Raw genomic sequence first — 18,516 nt, forward strand, 5'->3', positions numbered from 1 at the left:
TGTAATTATCAACGACAAGCTGTGTGGCAGGAAGATTACTGATAAACAGACACGCACATCCACGCATCCATATATATCAACAGAAAAAAAAATTAAGCATAAAAAATTGTCAATTATTCCTCTCTGATAGAAAAACACTTTCCCATACACCAGCTGTCTTGAAGAAGCCTCATGGACTGCATCGAATTTCTACAGAGGCTGCCACTGGGATTCATAGCCAAATATCTCAGGGTAACACATTACCTGGGGCTTATACCATTGTTGCATAATTTTAAAGGTATAAGATAAATACCTAGGATCACTGGATGGTAGGAGAACAAAGTTAATAGAAAGTAACAGGTATGGCTTAAGACACTTTCAGAAGGTTTCTGTGTCAAGAATTTAGGGGAGGGGGAAAAACCCCTATAAGCAAGGGAGAGAAAGAAACAAGCTAGCTTTTCCCATTTTGCTTAAGACGGCAGCGTACCATAGAAGAACATTAGGGAATTTTCCTACTCTTTTTGATAAAAAAGATCCCTGCCACTATAGATCATCAGCTAAGAACTATGTGAACTAAAAGGCAATAAGGGCTTTCACAGATACAGAGCACAGAGCTGTATTCTTCTGCCTGACTCATTCATAATTATGGATGAAATAAAGAGGCGTGTTTGCCTATTTGCCGGGGGTGGGGTGGAGGGAAAAGGGGGAAGAGCGAGCTGTTCAATATCTGGATCGAACAGAGGAACTTTTTCCCCCAAGGATCCTGCCGGGAGGAACCTTGACATGCACAAAGTCAGAACGTAGACAAAGTTGCCCTGGTGAGAACGATAAGGTCACCCGTGGGATTGCTGAGATTATCTCTGTCAAGCACTCGGACAGCATGCAGTCAAATGATGCATCATGCAGTCATTTTCGGGGGGGAAAAATCAATTTCTTCACCAGGTCGCTATTTGCTTTTCAAAGTGCCCTTGTAGGCCTTCACCACCAAGCATTTATCAATTTAAATGTTGTAAATTGATAATGTGCCACTGTGCCTTGTACTGTTTCTGAATTATTTTGATACTTATATTTTCTCAATAGTCTCCAAACCCTCAGAGCTTCCACATTCAAAAGGGCATTTTTCTTTGTTATATCCAGAAGTGATGAACTTTTTATGATTAGTATAGGAGAAAAATGCAGACTTACTGATGGCAGGGGAGGGGGCATCACAAGCTGCAGAAAATTACACATTTTTCTTTTTCTTCCTTTTTTTTTAAATCAAGGTATGCCTACTCAAAAGACTTTGAAAAGGGGAGCCATAAAGCAACATTTGCATTCATTTAGGAAAGGAACCCAGTTATCCTAGCATTGCATAAATTTAGAAAACCAATTGTAAAAAACGTCAATGATGGATGGATGTACTTGGTTCCATCACTGCAAGCCCTCTGTTGTGTTGAAATAATAATACCTTTTTTTTTGTCTCTATATTCCAGCTCTCTAGGATGTGATGATGCCAAACAAGAGCAATAACTTGTAAGGAAAGTTAATGTTTTCTTTTTTTTTCACCTCACTAAAGAAATATATATCTTTTACAAGCACAGAAGTGAGAGTATTAACCACATAACCTCAACTTGATTTGCATTGAAAAACAGAGAATGGAAGAGTTGAGGCTTGCACTTTGGAAAAGCAAAAGAAAGACATGGCAGTTGCAAAGCATCTTTAACCTCCAGTGATTTATTGGCCCTCGGCCAAGTTATCAGGGGAATCTAATTCTTCTTTATTATTCAAATAAACCACATTTGGCACCATGGTTCCCTTTCAGAATAGCTTCACAAATAGACTGAGCTCTGTCATTTATTTGACCTTGTACTTGTGCGCTGTGGCTGTAATTTTATTTGCCATTCTATATAACAAATGCAGAGAAATCTAAAATATGGAGATGAACAACAGGATGGGGAAAGGAGTTTATGATAAATATCTGCATGATTAAAAAAAAAAAGACCAAATTTAAAACAACCATTTACCCTTTTTCACCTTCACCTCTTTTAGCCCTTATTATATCGGCAGTCACCCTGTCCCTTTCAGCAAGCTGCCTTCAAACAGACCAATCTGTAACCCAGTCTGCAGCCACCTTCTGGCTGACTTTAGATCTCCAGGAAATATCTGATATGAGGGTGGGGACATGTGAGAAGAAGGAAAGTCACTCATTATGTGGAGGAGGGTGGGAGGTGATTAGAACACATTTCAAGAGAGGCTTCAGCTGGTGCATAGGGTATTTTTTTTAATGATGTCACAACCTTAAAAAGGGGGTTAATTTCCCAGGTTGAAAACATTCTGCTGGCATAGCTGTGCATCACAATCATCTCTCAACCTCACAAGGATAAAGGTTTTCAGAAGGCATGAGTCCATTTTTATCCTCTGCTGAGACCCATGTCTTCTGCCTCTGACACCTATACTGTTATGGTTCTCGTGAGGATTTAGAAGAAAATGCAGTGTTTGAGGGTGGATAAAAGGAAAGCTGATTTTGAAACCATGTAAACATCAAATTAGCCAATGCTATTGAAAGGCCTAAATTCCAGAACTCTCAAAATGATCTTTAGCCTAGCCATGACTCACTGCGGTGATGCTGTCAGCTTATGAGATTTCTAAAATGTTTGTGTTTGCCATATGTGTCATTTAAGTCTTGCTCTGAATATGGTCTCCAGTGGAAGCAAATTGATATGTCTATAATCTATATGTTAGCCTCTGTAGGTATCCTATATGAAATCTATTTTCAGATTTCAGGTCCAGAAAAACTGCTCTCCTTGAAAAGCAATAATTCCCTATTTTTGGCATTTGATTCTATTTTCTTTTTTTGCTTTGGTTGCCAGGAAGCTCACAGCTAAATCTGAAGCTTTATTAGGCCATTTATATCCTGTTTTATAAATGCATCTATTTGTGTTCTCCTACTCTGTGGCAACATATTACCCATTTTTGCTTATTTTTATTCCCTTGTTCTATGTGGACATCATTTTTTTATTGCAAATGTTTATTTCAAATCCTTTGTGGAAAGAGAAGAATATAAGCCAACATATAAATATTTCTCCAAACTTTAAATTCTGTATAAACTAGAACTGCTTTTTATTTATCATGAAATGAATGTCCTTGTTGGATTCTTTGGTGATTAAGCCCCTTATGTTTTGGAAGAGATTTCATAAAAGCTGGGTACATTATCATTGTTACATTTTCAGCATTAGGGAATCTATTCTATTTTCTTTCTTTATTTTCATTTGACCAGTTCCATCATAGCTAGGGAGCAGAGTTGTCTGGCTATCTCTGAATGCCATTGCTAGGGATAAGAAGTCTTTTAATCTCTATGTAAACCAAAATCATCCTTAATATATGGGGCTCTTCCTTTAGGAGAAGGCCTCATGGTGAGTAAGTGGGAATCATTTTTGCCTAGGAAAGCAAGTCCACAATGCATACTTCTACCACCTAAAACCACTTCTTGGATGTGAAGTTACATATCTATCTGACTGCTGGAAAAGACAAAAGGGCTGCTGAGGAGACTCGAATCTTACCATTGCTTACTTCATTCCTTCACCACAAGGCACATGACAGTGACCAGCACACAGTGTCCTGGACACCAGGAACTCTCATACTCAGTGTCGTGCAAAAACAAATTCATTCTGGCTGGCTCTGTACCCAGGCTACACCACCAAGCTCAGCAGAAGTTTCCCTACTTCACGGTTTTTCTCATAAGCCAAAAACAAATCCTAATTGGCATAAGCCATTTTAAAGCCACCATATTTATTTACATGTTGAAAGAAAATAAAACTGAGGATGGAATATCTTGAGAGTTAGAAATGCAGACATGGCTCCGCCCTAACAAACAGAGATACTCACAATACTCAGCAATTTCTCTGGGTAGGTCTTTGCTGATAGAGGCACATGTTTTTTATTTAACAAAACTGTTTTAAAAGGAAAGGAGGGAGCATAACTTTAAAAACTCCTTATCGCTATCTAGAATATGGTGGAATAATCACTTAGCCTAAGTTGTAGAACACAAGCAGAGCATTCAGTCCAAATTTTAGTAATGGTTGTGCTCCCGTGCATGTGTTTGTATTGGTAGAAGACCAGATGCTTAACTGAATGACTTAGAATATGTTTGCGTATTTCCCTGAGGCACCCTGCAACCTCCCAAATGGGATCTCCAGTTTCCTAGTATGACTTGGTAGCTTAACTGGTTTGAAAACTCTTTCCCTAAGTTTCAGCATTTAAAGCTATATCATAATAGGCCATTTTCATGTTAATCTAGAACTCCTCTTAAATTTCAGTTTTGAACTCTACATAGATTGGTATGTGAAAAAAAAATCACTTTTTTCTGACCCTTCATCATTTCAGTTGTGTAATATTGCCAAATGAAGACTTTTGTCCTATATCCCAGCCAGGGTCTGCCTTGGGTAAGTCAAGATGTTGACTATCGGTGTACACTTTTAAAGCCACCACATGCAAAAGCAGGAGCTGAGTGCACAGAAGTTGCCAGATCCTGTACCATTTCTACATGGCTACTTTCTTTTGCAGAAACCTCAATTATTTATTTCAGATTTAGGAAAAGATTGACTTAAAGCTATAGTAGAGAAGCACAGAAATAAACTGCATTTAAGGAGAAACCAGCACAGGGTTAAAGCCAAATTTTTCTTGAACAGATGATATTTCAGATGGCCACACTATTCCAGATGCATCAATTTCCTTGAAAATCCAATCCATATATGTGCATATGCTGTGCTGGCAGGAGGACTGACTGAAATGGCCAAAACCCAAGAGCTAATATTCTTTTGGCCAGAATAATGCAATTATTATTTTCCTAGCTATCAGTCTAAGCATACAGAGCCATCTGTTATGCAAAGCAAACATACACATCTCAATTACAGAAAATGCAGTTGCCTTGACAGAATTTGGATTACACCACTAACCAGGGCTGTAAAATGTGTTTGGAGCTAGTATATAATGGATGCTTTTCAGGAGTTCCCTAATTAGCATTTACCTGCTTAAACTAATTATTCATCCTTCTTCTTTACTGGCTTATTAAACTTCGTTGGATACTCCACATAAAACAGATGAATATGGGCATTGCAGAACAACAAATAGTGGCGTTTCCAGTTCTATACAGTATTTGCAACATGGTGGCGCACCAATTTCAAAATTGAAGATTCTCACTACTAGGTCCCAAGCAGATTAAGACAAGGCTTAAGGTCTATTAAAGGCTATTACAAAACCAGAGATTTTAACAAGATACAAGAATACTAATACTGAGTTAACAATAGCTCAGTTTTTATCGCTTGGTTTGCTAAAGTCCACAAAAAATAGAATTCTCTGCACATTACATCTGATAGCTTGTATGTTCTTAAAGGAAGCATTAATGATGGTACCCCATGTTTGGATTCTCAACAGTAAATAGTCAATTTTGGCAGTGTTTCTCCTCCTCCCCCAACCCTCGTGAAATGCCAAATCTCTTCTCTCTCTATTATTTTCCAACGTCTTTCTTGATTTAGCTATTACCCAACAAACTCACCAAGAGCCAGCCATGCTAGATGCTCCCTTAGAGCTGTGCCAACTTTGAGAAGCAGTGGGTCTGGGTGGGCCCCACTTAAGAGGAGAGAGGCGAATCTTATCTCTAGCTTCAGCTGCAAGAGGCAACTGATGAGAGGTAGATTATCCAAGTTGGCAGATTGTCACACACATACAAAATCCCTCCCTCTGAGGCTAGGCTGTTTTCCTCCTTCCAAACCACCAGATGAAAAGGGTCAAACTTAGCCAATTACCTGTACAGGCACAAATACCCAGATGCTTAGCACTTTTATGGAGAGAAACATCTGGATAGTTAGCTGAATGGAAAACTTTACTTCAGGATATTTTGGCATTCTGTAGATGCAGCCTGGGTCTTGGAATCCAATGGAACTAAAATTTTTGTGTTCCAGGGGAATATCAAGAACTGAAAACCAGGATGTTGTCACTTGCCCCATCAGAATCCATCTTCTTTTCTTTTACCCTCTGATAAACACATATGAGCAATTAAATAACAAACAATGAAAGACTGCCTTATTTTATGAAATTGTCTTTCAGCATTAGGAAGCATTTGCAAAGGCAGCAAAATATATCCTTGCTGGAACCTTCCCTGCCACACATTTTAATGGTCTCTTTCAGAATTTCTTGACTCCAAATGACTCCTGCCATTGTGTCAGCTCCCAGGATAATGCAGGGTACTCCATAAACATCCAGTAATAGGACACAAGGGAAGCACTATTAGTGTGTCCCTCTCCTACTGGGCACAGAGGTTTCAAAGTTCAAAACAACCGAGGGAAGAAACTTCATTTGTTCTCAATAAATTAATAATGATCCTTGGGGGGCAGGGAGGGGAACTAAAGTTTTCGAGCACAAGTTTATTCTGACAGGTTTCTCACTGACTTAGTGAGTCCGGTAGAGCCCATTAAATAATAAATTTGATAATTCATGCTAAATAGAATATCCGTTGAAGAAGGAAAAACATGAGGCAGAGAGAGCCTTCACAATTTGCCACCAAGAATCTGAATGTTTTCACTTACTTGTGAGAGGCCTAGGTAGATGGAGACTGTTTCGGAAATATACAAAAATTTTCCTTCTTGATTTAGTGCAAATACAAAGCCATCCAGGGACTGCAGGAAAAAAAACAAACAAACAGATAAATAGGTTAATAAATACATCTGATATTTAATTAACAAGGCAACTGATATAAAGCAACACATGAATTTAAGACCATTTCTTCTTCATATGCAACCCAAGTTCTAAGATCTTTCAGTACTGCATTATATGTAAACGAATTCAGACACCTGAATCACAACTCTAAACTTTTCTTTAGTTCAGGAACTTCCTTTGGCCTGCATTGTTTTGATCGAGATACACTACATTCACATATAAAATAAAGTTGTGATGATTTCATAAGATTTCATTCACCCTTATTTTGGGGGGATTCAGTGGTTACTTAGAGTAAATCAGCAAGATATTCTCTTAAATAGCTGAAGAGGAATGGAAATTGAAATGGAAGAAAAAAAAAGAGTTTCTATAGGAAGAGCAAGTAGGATCACTACTTGAACTACTATGGACATCAATAATTTAGTAATTAATAGAGGATTATGCCCTCCTTATTCTCAGTGCTTATTGTGTTAGAATAAATAAGAAAAGTCAATACATTATGGGTGAATGTTTACAGGCTGAAACCTTGCAAACTGCTATCCTGTTTTGCAGAACTCAGTATTAAAGTTTTATTGTGATAGATCTAGTTTCTATTAGAACTCCTGAACACAGAAAAAGAAAGAACAAAAGAATGAAAGTATCTGCACATCATCTATAACTACTGAAACCTCAGACCAACTTTTTAATTGGAGAGTTGCATTGCTAGTTCGACAAATGACGTAAATCATCAGGTCTCCAACTATAAGCCGCCACCCAAAATGGAAATACATTTGTTTGAATTTCTTGTGGTCCAAGCACATTTTGCAGTTTCCATCATCCCTAAGTCTTTTGTTTTGCTTCATTTATTTATTTTTTAATAAAGTGGATTGCACAAGACTTACTTGCAACACTAAGGATTAGTGGCATTGACAAAGGTTGTGAATTTGCAAAATACATGTAATCAATGTTGGGAGCAAGATATGGGGAAGCACTAAATTGATGACATAGTTTTTAAATACAGAAAGGTAGAAAAAGTACATAAAATTCAGGTAAAATATCTATTCCTTCAAACCCCAGAAACAATACTGAATTTAAAAGAATGTGTATGCATACAAATGCTATGGATTGAATGTGTCTCCCAAAGTTCATATGTTGAAAACTTAACCCTCAGTGCAATATAGTGTTTAGAGATGAGACCTTTAAGAGGTGATTAGGTCAAGAGGACTCTGTGCTCATGAATGGATTAATGCTGTTTTTGCTAGAGCAGGTTAGTTATCTCAAGAGTGGGTTCCTGATAAAAGAATGAGTGAGGTCCCCTTACTCTCCTTCTCTCAATTGCTCTCTTGTCCTCTGTCTTCTGCCATAGGATGATGCAGTAAGAAGGCCCTGGCTAGATATGGGGCACTTGACTTTGGACTTCACAGATGCTAGAACTATAAGAAATAAATCTCTCTTCTTTGTAAATTACCCCATCTCAGGTATTCTGCTATATCAGCACAGAACAGACTAAGGCAATGAAATACATGTATTTGTGCATATATGTTTAGATATATGTATTTGGGCATACATGTGTATTTATTTATATGCATACATAAAATGTGGATTTTCATGTTTTCTGACTTCTTTTCACTGCCCCACAATGGATAGACACTGTAGCTGGCAACCAATCGTATCCTCTGATTTAGTGAGTTGTGAAGACAATTCAAGTTACATTATATTGCTTCACAAAAGAGTGAATTACCCAATAGAAATTTTTTTAGGTGAGACAGTAAAATAATAACAGCTTTTATTTATTAAGCAGTATGTGCTAAGCAGTATGCATGTATTTTTAAATTTTCACAAATATCATCTACATTTAATATACAATGAAATTGAGGTTTAGTGAAGTTAGGCAACAGCCCATCCTTAATTGAGTTTGATTTTGTGTCCTAATAGACTCAATAACTATTCTGTTTTCTACTAAAAATAAACATTGTCTAATTGATATGGGTGATTTCTGAAAAGACAAATGTTCACAGCATTTCTTAAGTTAAAATATTTAGACTAAAAGGCATCCTACGACTTCTTGAACTGCATCACTTGGTTCAAACGATAGATCATTAGGGAAAAAAAAAACCCAGAAGTGGGATGACAAAAGAGTTTATAAATCATTTGCACAAGAGGTCACATGGTCACCTTTGCTCTATGGTATTTCCCCTGGAATCAACTGTGGGGAACAAAATACTGTCTAAGAGATATGGGGTCCTTATCTTTGACAAACTGCCAAACTCTCTAGGGCCTCGTCAGGTCTAACCTTTCCACTGTAGAATGTTTTATGCCCTCATTCCTCCTTTGCATTGGTTTTGAATCTATGGAGACAAGTGTGCTGATCTCACTGCACCTGAAACCGGTGCAAATGGAGAGAAGATTCCTTCCTACAAATCCGGGAAGGACCTCACTTGAACACATCTTTATCTGAAACAAGATTTCTCAGAGACTACTGATTGAACAGTTCCTTCTTCCTTTCACCTTTTTAAGTTGAGACACCCAAATTAAATCAATATTGATGCTTTTCTTCAGACTTTTCTAAGCAGCAGAATACAGCTAACTGTAAACAGGAACACCCTTGAATGGAAAAGTAATGGCTGTGTGAAGAGTAACTTGTCAATCTGCTTTAGACCCAGCTTCACATCCCATTCCTTATTTGAAAGGTATTCAAACCTGAATTATGGGTATTTGTCTCAGACTACAGGTATAATTGACTTATGAGGATTAGAACCCTCCCCCTTTGACCTTCCCTTTGGAGAAAAGGTCCTGGTTTGGTTTTTCCTTCAACCTAATAGCCTTGGGCTCTATATGATTAGAGAACTCAGTAGGCCATCTTCTCAAATCACATCTCTCATATGCTACTGTCAAATGAGAGTGATGACACAGAGAGAGATCACAGGAGAACTTCTGTGGAGACAATCGGAAGGCTTGTTGGGAGCAGAAGAAAGTTGGCATGGATGAAGTTGGCATGGAAATTATCTCCTGTAGTCTAAACCTTCATTTTTTCAGGTGAGGAAGCTGAGGCACAGAGAGGCTAAATGGCTGGACAAGATGGGACAGCCATCTTGTGGCAGAACCAAGATTGAATCTTCTGTACTTCCATAATATTACAACATTGTATAATCCTTGTTGGCTTATTCAACAAGACATGACAAATTTCTCAACAGTGGAACAGAGTCTTGCTTATCTTTGTCCAACAAGCACCTAAACAATAGCACAGTCAAGACTTTTTAAATCTAGTGATAGGGCTGGGGACGTGGCTCAAGCGGTAGCGCGCTCGCCTGGCATGCGTGCGGCCCGGGTTCGATCCTCAGCACCACATACAAAACAAAGATGTTGTGTCTGCTGAAAAACTAAAAAAAAAAAAAAAATAAATGTTTAAAAAAAATTTAAAAAATAAATCTAGTTATACTTCTGAGCTCAATGCTTTTTGTTTTATAACACACATGCTATAATGACAAAGAGGGATGGAAACTGTTTTGCCCAAAAGTGTTATTTAGGATTTATTAGATTATTTGCAGATTTAGATGCCACGGATTTCTCAGATGGTCTGGATATTTGGAATATCAAGGTTAGAGTAGACCTTTTATGGCCTTACTAAGTATTCAGGGCTGTTCCTGAATAGATATATCATTTTCATTTACACACATACTTTACTTTCTCATCTAAGGAGACTGTAACTTTTAACATTAGATTCAGATCCTGTGTACTTCCTAAAATACTCAGGAGGTTTGGGCACCATGGCAGGGAGAAGGAATATCTGGAGGCTAAACATCTGATGCTATTAAGCAGCAGCCACCTAAGACCTGGCCAGTTTTGTTTGGCAAAAATAGAGGCTTTGACACATGTTCCAATTTCCCGGTGAGATTAAAATGAGTCTATGTCTACATGACACAAAGACATCCAGTCAATTCAATTAAAAATAACAGCCAGTTTGGTAGAGAAAACACGAGTCAGATTAGTTGTTAGTCATTGTAGAGGTTAAATAGGAAAAAAAAAAAACACCTTGGTTAATTAGCTATTTTTTTGTTTTCTTTTTTTTACTTTTATACGTATCATTTTGGTCAATTATAACTATAGTCTGAGACAAATACCCACAATTCAGGTTTGATTACCTTTCAAATAAGGAATGGGGTGTGAAGTTGGGTCTAAGGCAGATTGGCAAGTTACTCTTCACACAGCCATTACCTTTCCATTCATAGGGCGTTCCTGTCTATCGTTAGCTGTAGTCTGCTGCTTAGAAAAGTCTGAAGAAAAGCATCAATATTGATTTAATTTGGGTGTCTCAACTTAAAAAGGTGGGTGGAAGAAGGAAACGTTCAATCAGAAGTCTCAGAAACCAAATGTGATTAATCTGAAAGTTCTGCGGAATTTTTTAAAATTTTGAATTGAGAAAGCTATTATATACTATGCGCTTCAATCACTGCAGGCTACTTTTTAATTTTTTTTTTTAACTGCCCACTGTTTTCAACAGGCGCCAATTAAGATTCTGGGGTCAAAGGGTTAATTACATCTTCTTACCCACTATGTAGAATTTTCTGATTATTAACTAAGGTTGGATTAAGATGAAAAAGAACCTACACAAATGTTAATGCTAGTCCCTCCTCAAGAAGATTTATTATAAAGCCATGCTGAAATCTATCTGCTTCCCTCAAAGCAGATGGAGAACAAAATCTTAGAAGAAACAGTAAAACAGACATTTTAAAGACATGCAAGTATCTGATTTATCAAGACAGTTTTCTTATTACTGAAAACAGTTCTTAGCTATCCAGACAGGGCTGATAGGAGATTTCCTTTGTCACATCCCAGTAAGTCTATGAGGTACACAGGCAAGGAGTGAGGCTTGGATGCAGGAGTCAGGAGCTGCGGCATCTCTGAATAATAATGCCTGTAATTATAATTTATATCCCCTGACATCAGTGTAACATATAAAGTGTATGGCACAGTTTCTTAACCCCAAAAGCTGAATGCTTTTAACGGTGTTTGTCAAATGATGAGGTTATTTCCTTGCAGGGTATGAAACTAACTGTAGCTGCATGATTGAAGGTATACTAATGTTTAATGCATTGTGCTAAATGGATTTATATTTGTCAAAGGAGTTTTGTCTTTGCTTTCTTTTTTATGCATATTCCATTGCAGCCGAATTTCTGAGTGAAGTTCTAGTATGGTGCCCTCCCAGGGACAATTCTCCATTCTGAAATTAGTGGTTCATTTTTTTTTTTTTACATTCCAGTGCAGAAAGGAGGGGGAGGGAAATCACCCTAAACTCTTTTCCTATGACCTATCTCCAGTTAGAGAGAAGAATTACCAGTAGGCTAGGTTATTTTAATGACAGATTATTTTAAACTAAGCCTTCACCATCTGTTCCACCCCCTAATTATGAATGCAAAAAGAACATATTTCACAATTACATCAGTAAAAAAGTAAGATATACATGATTTAAATGCACGCATGTGCTCCTTGTCCAATGTGCCTTGCATCTGTGATGTTCTTCTAATTTAGACTCAGACTGTAGGGAAAATACCCATGTGTAATTGAGTACAGTCTCTGACTCACTGAACTTTCCCTCTGAACCCTAAGTTCTTCACTGTTATTACAGAATTCTGTTAGGACAAGAGCAGAGCATAAATTCGAGCACTATGCTTGTCAGATATTAGATATGAGTATTTTATGAATGCTACAACCAACAACAATAAGAAGAGGCTCTGTGGGACAATTGCCTCTAGCAGCTGAGCAATGGGTCAGCATGGGGAATGAGCTTGTCTGCCCTTGAACCATGAGAAACTTGGCCTGGGGAGTGTGGACTGGGCTCTAATATGTAGCTTTTTACTCTGTTTTGGTGACAGTTAAAAGAGTTAGCAAAACATTTTTTTCTTACAATGCTTGGCCTTTGGATCCAATCACACTTTGATAAGGCATATTAAAATGCTGTATCACCCGCTACACTCAGAATGTGATGCTGTACTGCTCAGGCACATATATGTGAACTTTCAGAAACTTCAGAGAACCTGGACTGTGCCCCCAAATGCCCAGATGTATCTGTTTATGGGGCAGGAAAAGCTTCCCAAATTTTGGCTTTGCAATCTGACTTTTAACAATACATCCCTGTGCAGAAACAAAAGCCTTATTTTCAGAAAGAGGAATCTTAGACAAGTGAGTAAAAGCAAACATCAAAGGTTTGGGCTTTTCTTTGACTTCTTTGACTCTCCCTGAGCTTTCTGTCTCCCTACAACCCCCGCCTTTCCAGTAAATCAATAACACTCAGGATAGCATGCGTTCATATTATCATGTGCCAAAAGCCACACGTTCCCCAATCACAGCACCAAACAGGATTAGTTAGGTCAAATTTGACTACTACGCCACTAAAAAAGAATTTCAGAACACACCATGACACCTCAAAACATCTTTCCTAAGATTTTCATAAAACACAAAAATTCAAACATCTTAGGTAAGAAAAACAGTTCAGGGAGGCATGGGCTGCTTCTCTTCAGTTCTTAGAGGAGAGGTACCAGAATAAAAGGGGACATGGTAGGCTAGTGAAATGTTACAACATGAAAAGAACAAAGACACCTGCTTTCTGAGCAAGAAGCTCAGGTTTTGCTTCGGCTCATTAAAATTCCATTTTGTGGGAGCTGTGTATCAAAGTGCTGACCTTTTTTTTTTTTTTCTGTAGGATGCTAGTTCGAGCCTTACATCCAGCCTTGAGGGCTGGAGATTTCTTGATTTGAACATCCAGCCAAATGGACAACAGGTTCTGGTACAAAGATAGTGCGTGGTATTTGGTAGAATCACATATACTTCTGAGCCACCAGGGGCGGCACTTCGGACCCCACATTATCTGTGACTTGTCCTCAGGGAACTAGGGCTCTGCTTGGGGCATAAGTGACCACCACGCTGCTCATGAGCTCCTTTTACCTCATGGAGAAGAGTCTTCCTATTTATTCCAAGGCACAAATATTCATTGGAATATTAAAACGTCTCCTTTTGCACATGTGGTATGTTAATTAACTGGAAGGTAGCCGGTCAGAATCCAGGGGCTAATTCCTCATTGTGCATCTCTCCCTTTGAACTCAGAGTTGTTTCAAGTTAAAGGAGGAATCCCCCCTTGGCAGAAATAATATAAGCAGTACATTGCTTTGCTCCTGAAAGGCCCCCAAATGTCCGTGCTTTCCTTTGGTGAGACACATGGTGACACACAGGGTGCCAGGTGTCTTTCAAATTGTTGGCATTAAATAAAATAACAGAAAAAGAAAGGAAAATAACAACTGTTTTTTGACATCCTGTAGATTACTAGAAAATAGGGCATGACCTTCATTTTACATATACGTTATTACATATTCTATTATCTATTACATGCCAAATATGCTACTATATATTATACATAATATATATTTATCATTATCTTATAGGATGTGTAAACAATGCTAAGTTCACTTCCCTTTACCAGAGAAGAGGGAGGGAAAATAACATATGTTAGCAAATTATTGAGGTCATATCTAAGATAGGTATTATTTAATTATACTTTACTGATGAGGAAACTGAGGTTCAGAAAAATTAGACACTGCTCAAAGTCAACAACCAATATGGGCAGAGCCAAGAAGGATCCTTTTTCTGCTTTTCCTCCTGCTGCTGAGACTAACTGCTGGGGCTTTTACTTATTACACACTGACATAGCTGTGCCGAATCTTTGTTTCTTCCAGCATTTCTTTCCACATAAGCAATCCTCATGCTCTTTCTATTTAGGAAACACCTGTTGGTTGCTTCAGAAAACACCAGTTGAGTACTTGCTATGCATCAGGCCTATACAGCCTGGATTTCACACAGGTGAGTAGTATAAGGTCTTGACTCCCAAGCCTTAAAATTCATCCATGGCTAAGAAAATGAGCAAAGTTGCAAATTAAATTTATAAAACAGAGAGCTCCAAGGCAAAGGTAGTTTCCATAGTGAGGGCCCCTATCTGCTATCACCCAGCTCTGTATCTCTACTATGTTGGCTTTTATTTGGAAAAGGCATGGATTATTGGATTTGGTAAACATGCAGTCAAAAGACCAACAGACCTTGAAGAAACTCCTCTGCAATTGAAGAAGAGCCTAATTTCCACATGTAGACAGGATACTCCACAGTTAAAGCATAAGAACCACCCTCCCAACTGGCAGCTGGTACAACAACCCTTGAGCACAGTTTGACCAGAACACTGATCTTACTTCCTGTTCCATTCAGACTTAGGAATTTGTTTTGTACCTCTCTCTGGTAGTAGTCATACCGTTTTATAAAGAAGTCAATGTGAAAATAAGATAGATCTCATAGAAATTTATTTTACAATTATGTTTACCAGAAAGTATGTCTTGATGTTGTCAGGTAAAGCCACACGGATGCTTCTGTTGTGGCTGATTATAGTATGAATCTGTTTACTGGGCAGTAGATAACTAAAATGCAGACTTTTAAGAGAAAATAATAAATGCTTTTCACATGTGTCCTTTAGGGAAAAGGTTTGTGTCAGGGGTACTAACAATGATTAAGAAACCCTGTAATGAATTTAGCATATTAAGAGACCATTTAGAGACCCTCAGATATTAATCTGGGACATTCATGTGAGTTTCATTTCTAGGAACATTTTATTTGTATCTCTAGGGAAACGGCATAAAAAACATTTGAACTGATAGGAACTTGATTGTTACAAATGTAGTTTCAAATTTCTGGTTGGGGACAATGCTTTGGCTGTGAAAACCTTCTATGTTAATTCCAGGAAATCATTGTAGCTAAGCTCTTTGCTCTTTATTTTACATATCATTCATCTAATTAATAATTAATTTTTAGTAGACCCACACAATGCTATAAATATGATGGACCAATAATAGAAAGTTGCATTTGGTTCCTAAAATCGACAATGCTCAGAATTGTTTCTGAAATCTTTGTGAGTAATTGCACCTCTTGTGGGTCCTACATTTTACAATATTGAAATCTTTATATTGGTTTTCTGTGCATTCCAAATGCTTAGAGGCTATGTTGCTTCACTGCCTTAGCTCCAGAATTTAGCTCCATATGAAGCAGAGATACACATTTATGGGAAAATCAATTATTCTGATGGAATTGGGGCCTGGTCCTGAATGAGCTCAGGATAAACAACTTGGTTTAGCGCTCGCCCTGGCTCTCGGGTGCTTGGCTGACCTTCTGCTTTCATTTCACAGTTGGCTGCGGAGTGTAGGTGAGAGGACCAGCCTTCACTGCTTGTCCAGAGGGCTCTCATCTTGTTCAGGCTCCAAGGAAATGCTGCTGCTTTTATCCCATGTGCTTGACTACTTAACACACAGGAGGAATAAGAAGTCATGGATTTTTACTGTTTCCTCACATACTTGCATATATTCAAAGCAGAACCACTAGTGTCACAGGAGATCATTGGAGAAACTCTAAAGTAAAGCAATTCAGCATGTGAAATTTCCTAGGACCAAACTTGCTATGTGTACATTAAAAGGCAGCTTAAATTTATACAATTAAAAAACACAGTGGTGCTTGGCTGTATTGATCCTGGCCTCTGCGGTCCCACTCAGGAACAGAATGGAAGGACCTGAGCCAGAGTGTGGGATGTGGGATGAGCATATTAGTAAAGAAGAAAATGAGATTCTGGTACTTTTCACTGACTTACGAAAGTGAATATGTTGCTTAATTGTCTTTTAAACATGAACAATGAAAATGGAGTTTCCTTCCTGTAATTCTACTTCAACAGTCACCTGACTGGGAGATAATTCAATGCTTTCACTGAAGAGAGACTGGCTACTTTGTGAATTTCCAGGGTTAAAAGATGCCTTCATCAAAATCTCCATGAATTTTAAAAATGTATTTTTAACTGATAAAAACATAAAAATTATAGATATCCGTGGGGTGTTATGTGAGATATCTCACATAACACCCCACGGATATCTATAATTTTTAAATATATATATAATATTTAAATTGGGATAAACATGTCTATCTTCTCATTTATCATTTCTTTATAAATGTGAATATTCAAAATACTTCCTTCTATCATTTTGAAATGTATAGAAGATTGTTGTTATCTATTGTCTCCCTATTGGGCAATTGCATACCAGAGCTTCTTTCTTCTAACTATGACGTAGTACCCACTTATCAACCTTTCTACTTTCCTCCCTCCTTCATGCTCTCCATAACCTTTGGTAAGCACCATTCCAGTCTCAACTTCTTTGAGTTCAACTTTTTTAGATTAAACACATGAACAAGAGAGCATGTGGTACTAGATTTGCAGCACCTGGCTTATTGCACTTAACAATGATGATCTCCAGTTTCATCCAGGTTGTTGCTAATGACAGGATTTCATTATTTTTTGTGTGTGGCTAAATAGCATATGTGTATGTGCACCACATTTCTTTATCCATTCAACAGCTGATGGACACTTAGGCTGTTTCCATTTCTTGGCCATTGTGATCAAACAAACAAACAAACACGGAAGTACAGATGTGTCTTTGGCATGCTGATTTCATTTCCTTTGGCTATAGACTAGGTAATAGAAGTGCTGGACCATATGGTAGTTCTATTTTTAATTTTTCAAAGCACCACCAAACTGTGTTCTGCTATGGCTGTACTAATTTACATTCCCACCAACAGTGTACGAGGTTCTCTTTTCTCCACATTCTCACCAGCACTTGTTTTCTTTTGTCTTTTTGATAATAGCCATTCTTACTGGAATAAGGTTATATCTCATTTTGGTTTTGGTTTGCATTTTCCTAATGATTAGTGTATCTGTTAGTCATTTGTACATGTTCTTTTGAGAAATGTCTATTTACGTCTATGGTCCATTTTTAATCGAGTTTTTTTTTTTTTTTTTGACTATTGAGATTGTTTTTGGTTCCTTATACATCCTGAATATTAACCCTTTATCAGATGTATAGGTTACAAATATTTTCCATTCTGTAGGTTGTCTCTTCATTCTTTTTTTTAAGAATTTTTTTTAGTTGTAATTAGACACAATACCTTTATTTTTTATTTATTTATTTTTATGTGGTGCTGAGAATTGAATCCAGAGCCTCACACATGCTAGGCGAGTGCTCTACCACTGAGCCACAACCCCAGCAGCCTGTCTCTTTACTCTTGATTGCTTTTTTTGCTGTGCAGAAGCTTTTTAGTTTTGATGTCATCCCATCTATTTAGTTTTGCTTTTATTTCCTGTGTTTTGGGGATCTTGATCCTTGCCCAACTCTTCAACAATTTCAAAGTCCTGAAGCTTTTCTCCTACACTTTCTTCTAGTAGTTTCAATGACTTTAATGAGAATCATGGAACTGAAGTTGTCTATAAAGAAGCTACGTATAACTAACTGTAAAGATAAAATATGAAATGACTACCTGAATCTAAATTTAGATATGTTATTTGAAAAAAGATGTGGAATGTATTTAACCATGGAAATGACTGGCCTGAGCACTGTCAGGCCTTTTTGACCTACTTTATCAGGCAGCAGAAATGACAGACACAATCGTTTCTTAAATATTTGACTGATATGTCAAATAATCACTGTGATTTTATTTTTTTTCTTTAAAATAGGTGCCTGATTGTGCTTAAAGATATTTGAAAAAGTGAAATTCCACTTTGTCTTGAAGGATTTACTAGAGTAATCAATCCTGGGTGTCAAAAGACAAATTATATTCAATATATGAATTATCACTAAATGCTCAATTTTTTTCAAAAGATTTATTTTATAAATTTTGAGATGCCTAGACACTTTGTTATAGATAAATATATTCTAAAAGTACTCACATATGCTCTTATAATTACCATACAGGAATGGATCATTTGGAACCAATGATGGAGCTAATGATGTCATCATGTAATTT

The 18,516-nt window shown here is 37.5% G+C and overlaps 1 protein-coding gene across 14 annotated transcripts in view; it reads right to left on the reverse strand.

Annotated features, from left to right (window-relative positions):
• Window positions 1–18,516, reverse strand: part of Npas3 (neuronal PAS domain protein 3) — an 836,745-nt gene that overhangs the window by 230,613 nt on the left and 587,616 nt on the right. For all 14 annotated transcript variants that reach the window (XM_040275944.2, XM_040275939.2, XM_040275937.2 and 11 more), the window contains one exon: window positions 6,543–6,632. In XM_040275944.2, the coding sequence (XP_040131878.1) occupies window positions 6,543–6,632 (90 nt within the window). The remainder of the gene's footprint in view (window positions 1–6,542; window positions 6,633–18,516) is intronic.

The sequence above is a fragment of the Ictidomys tridecemlineatus genome, chromosome 5 (genome assembly GCF_052094955.1).
Source record: "Ictidomys tridecemlineatus isolate mIctTri1 chromosome 5, mIctTri1.hap1, whole genome shotgun sequence".
Classification (NCBI taxonomy): Eukaryota; Metazoa; Chordata; class Mammalia; order Rodentia; family Sciuridae; genus Ictidomys; species Ictidomys tridecemlineatus.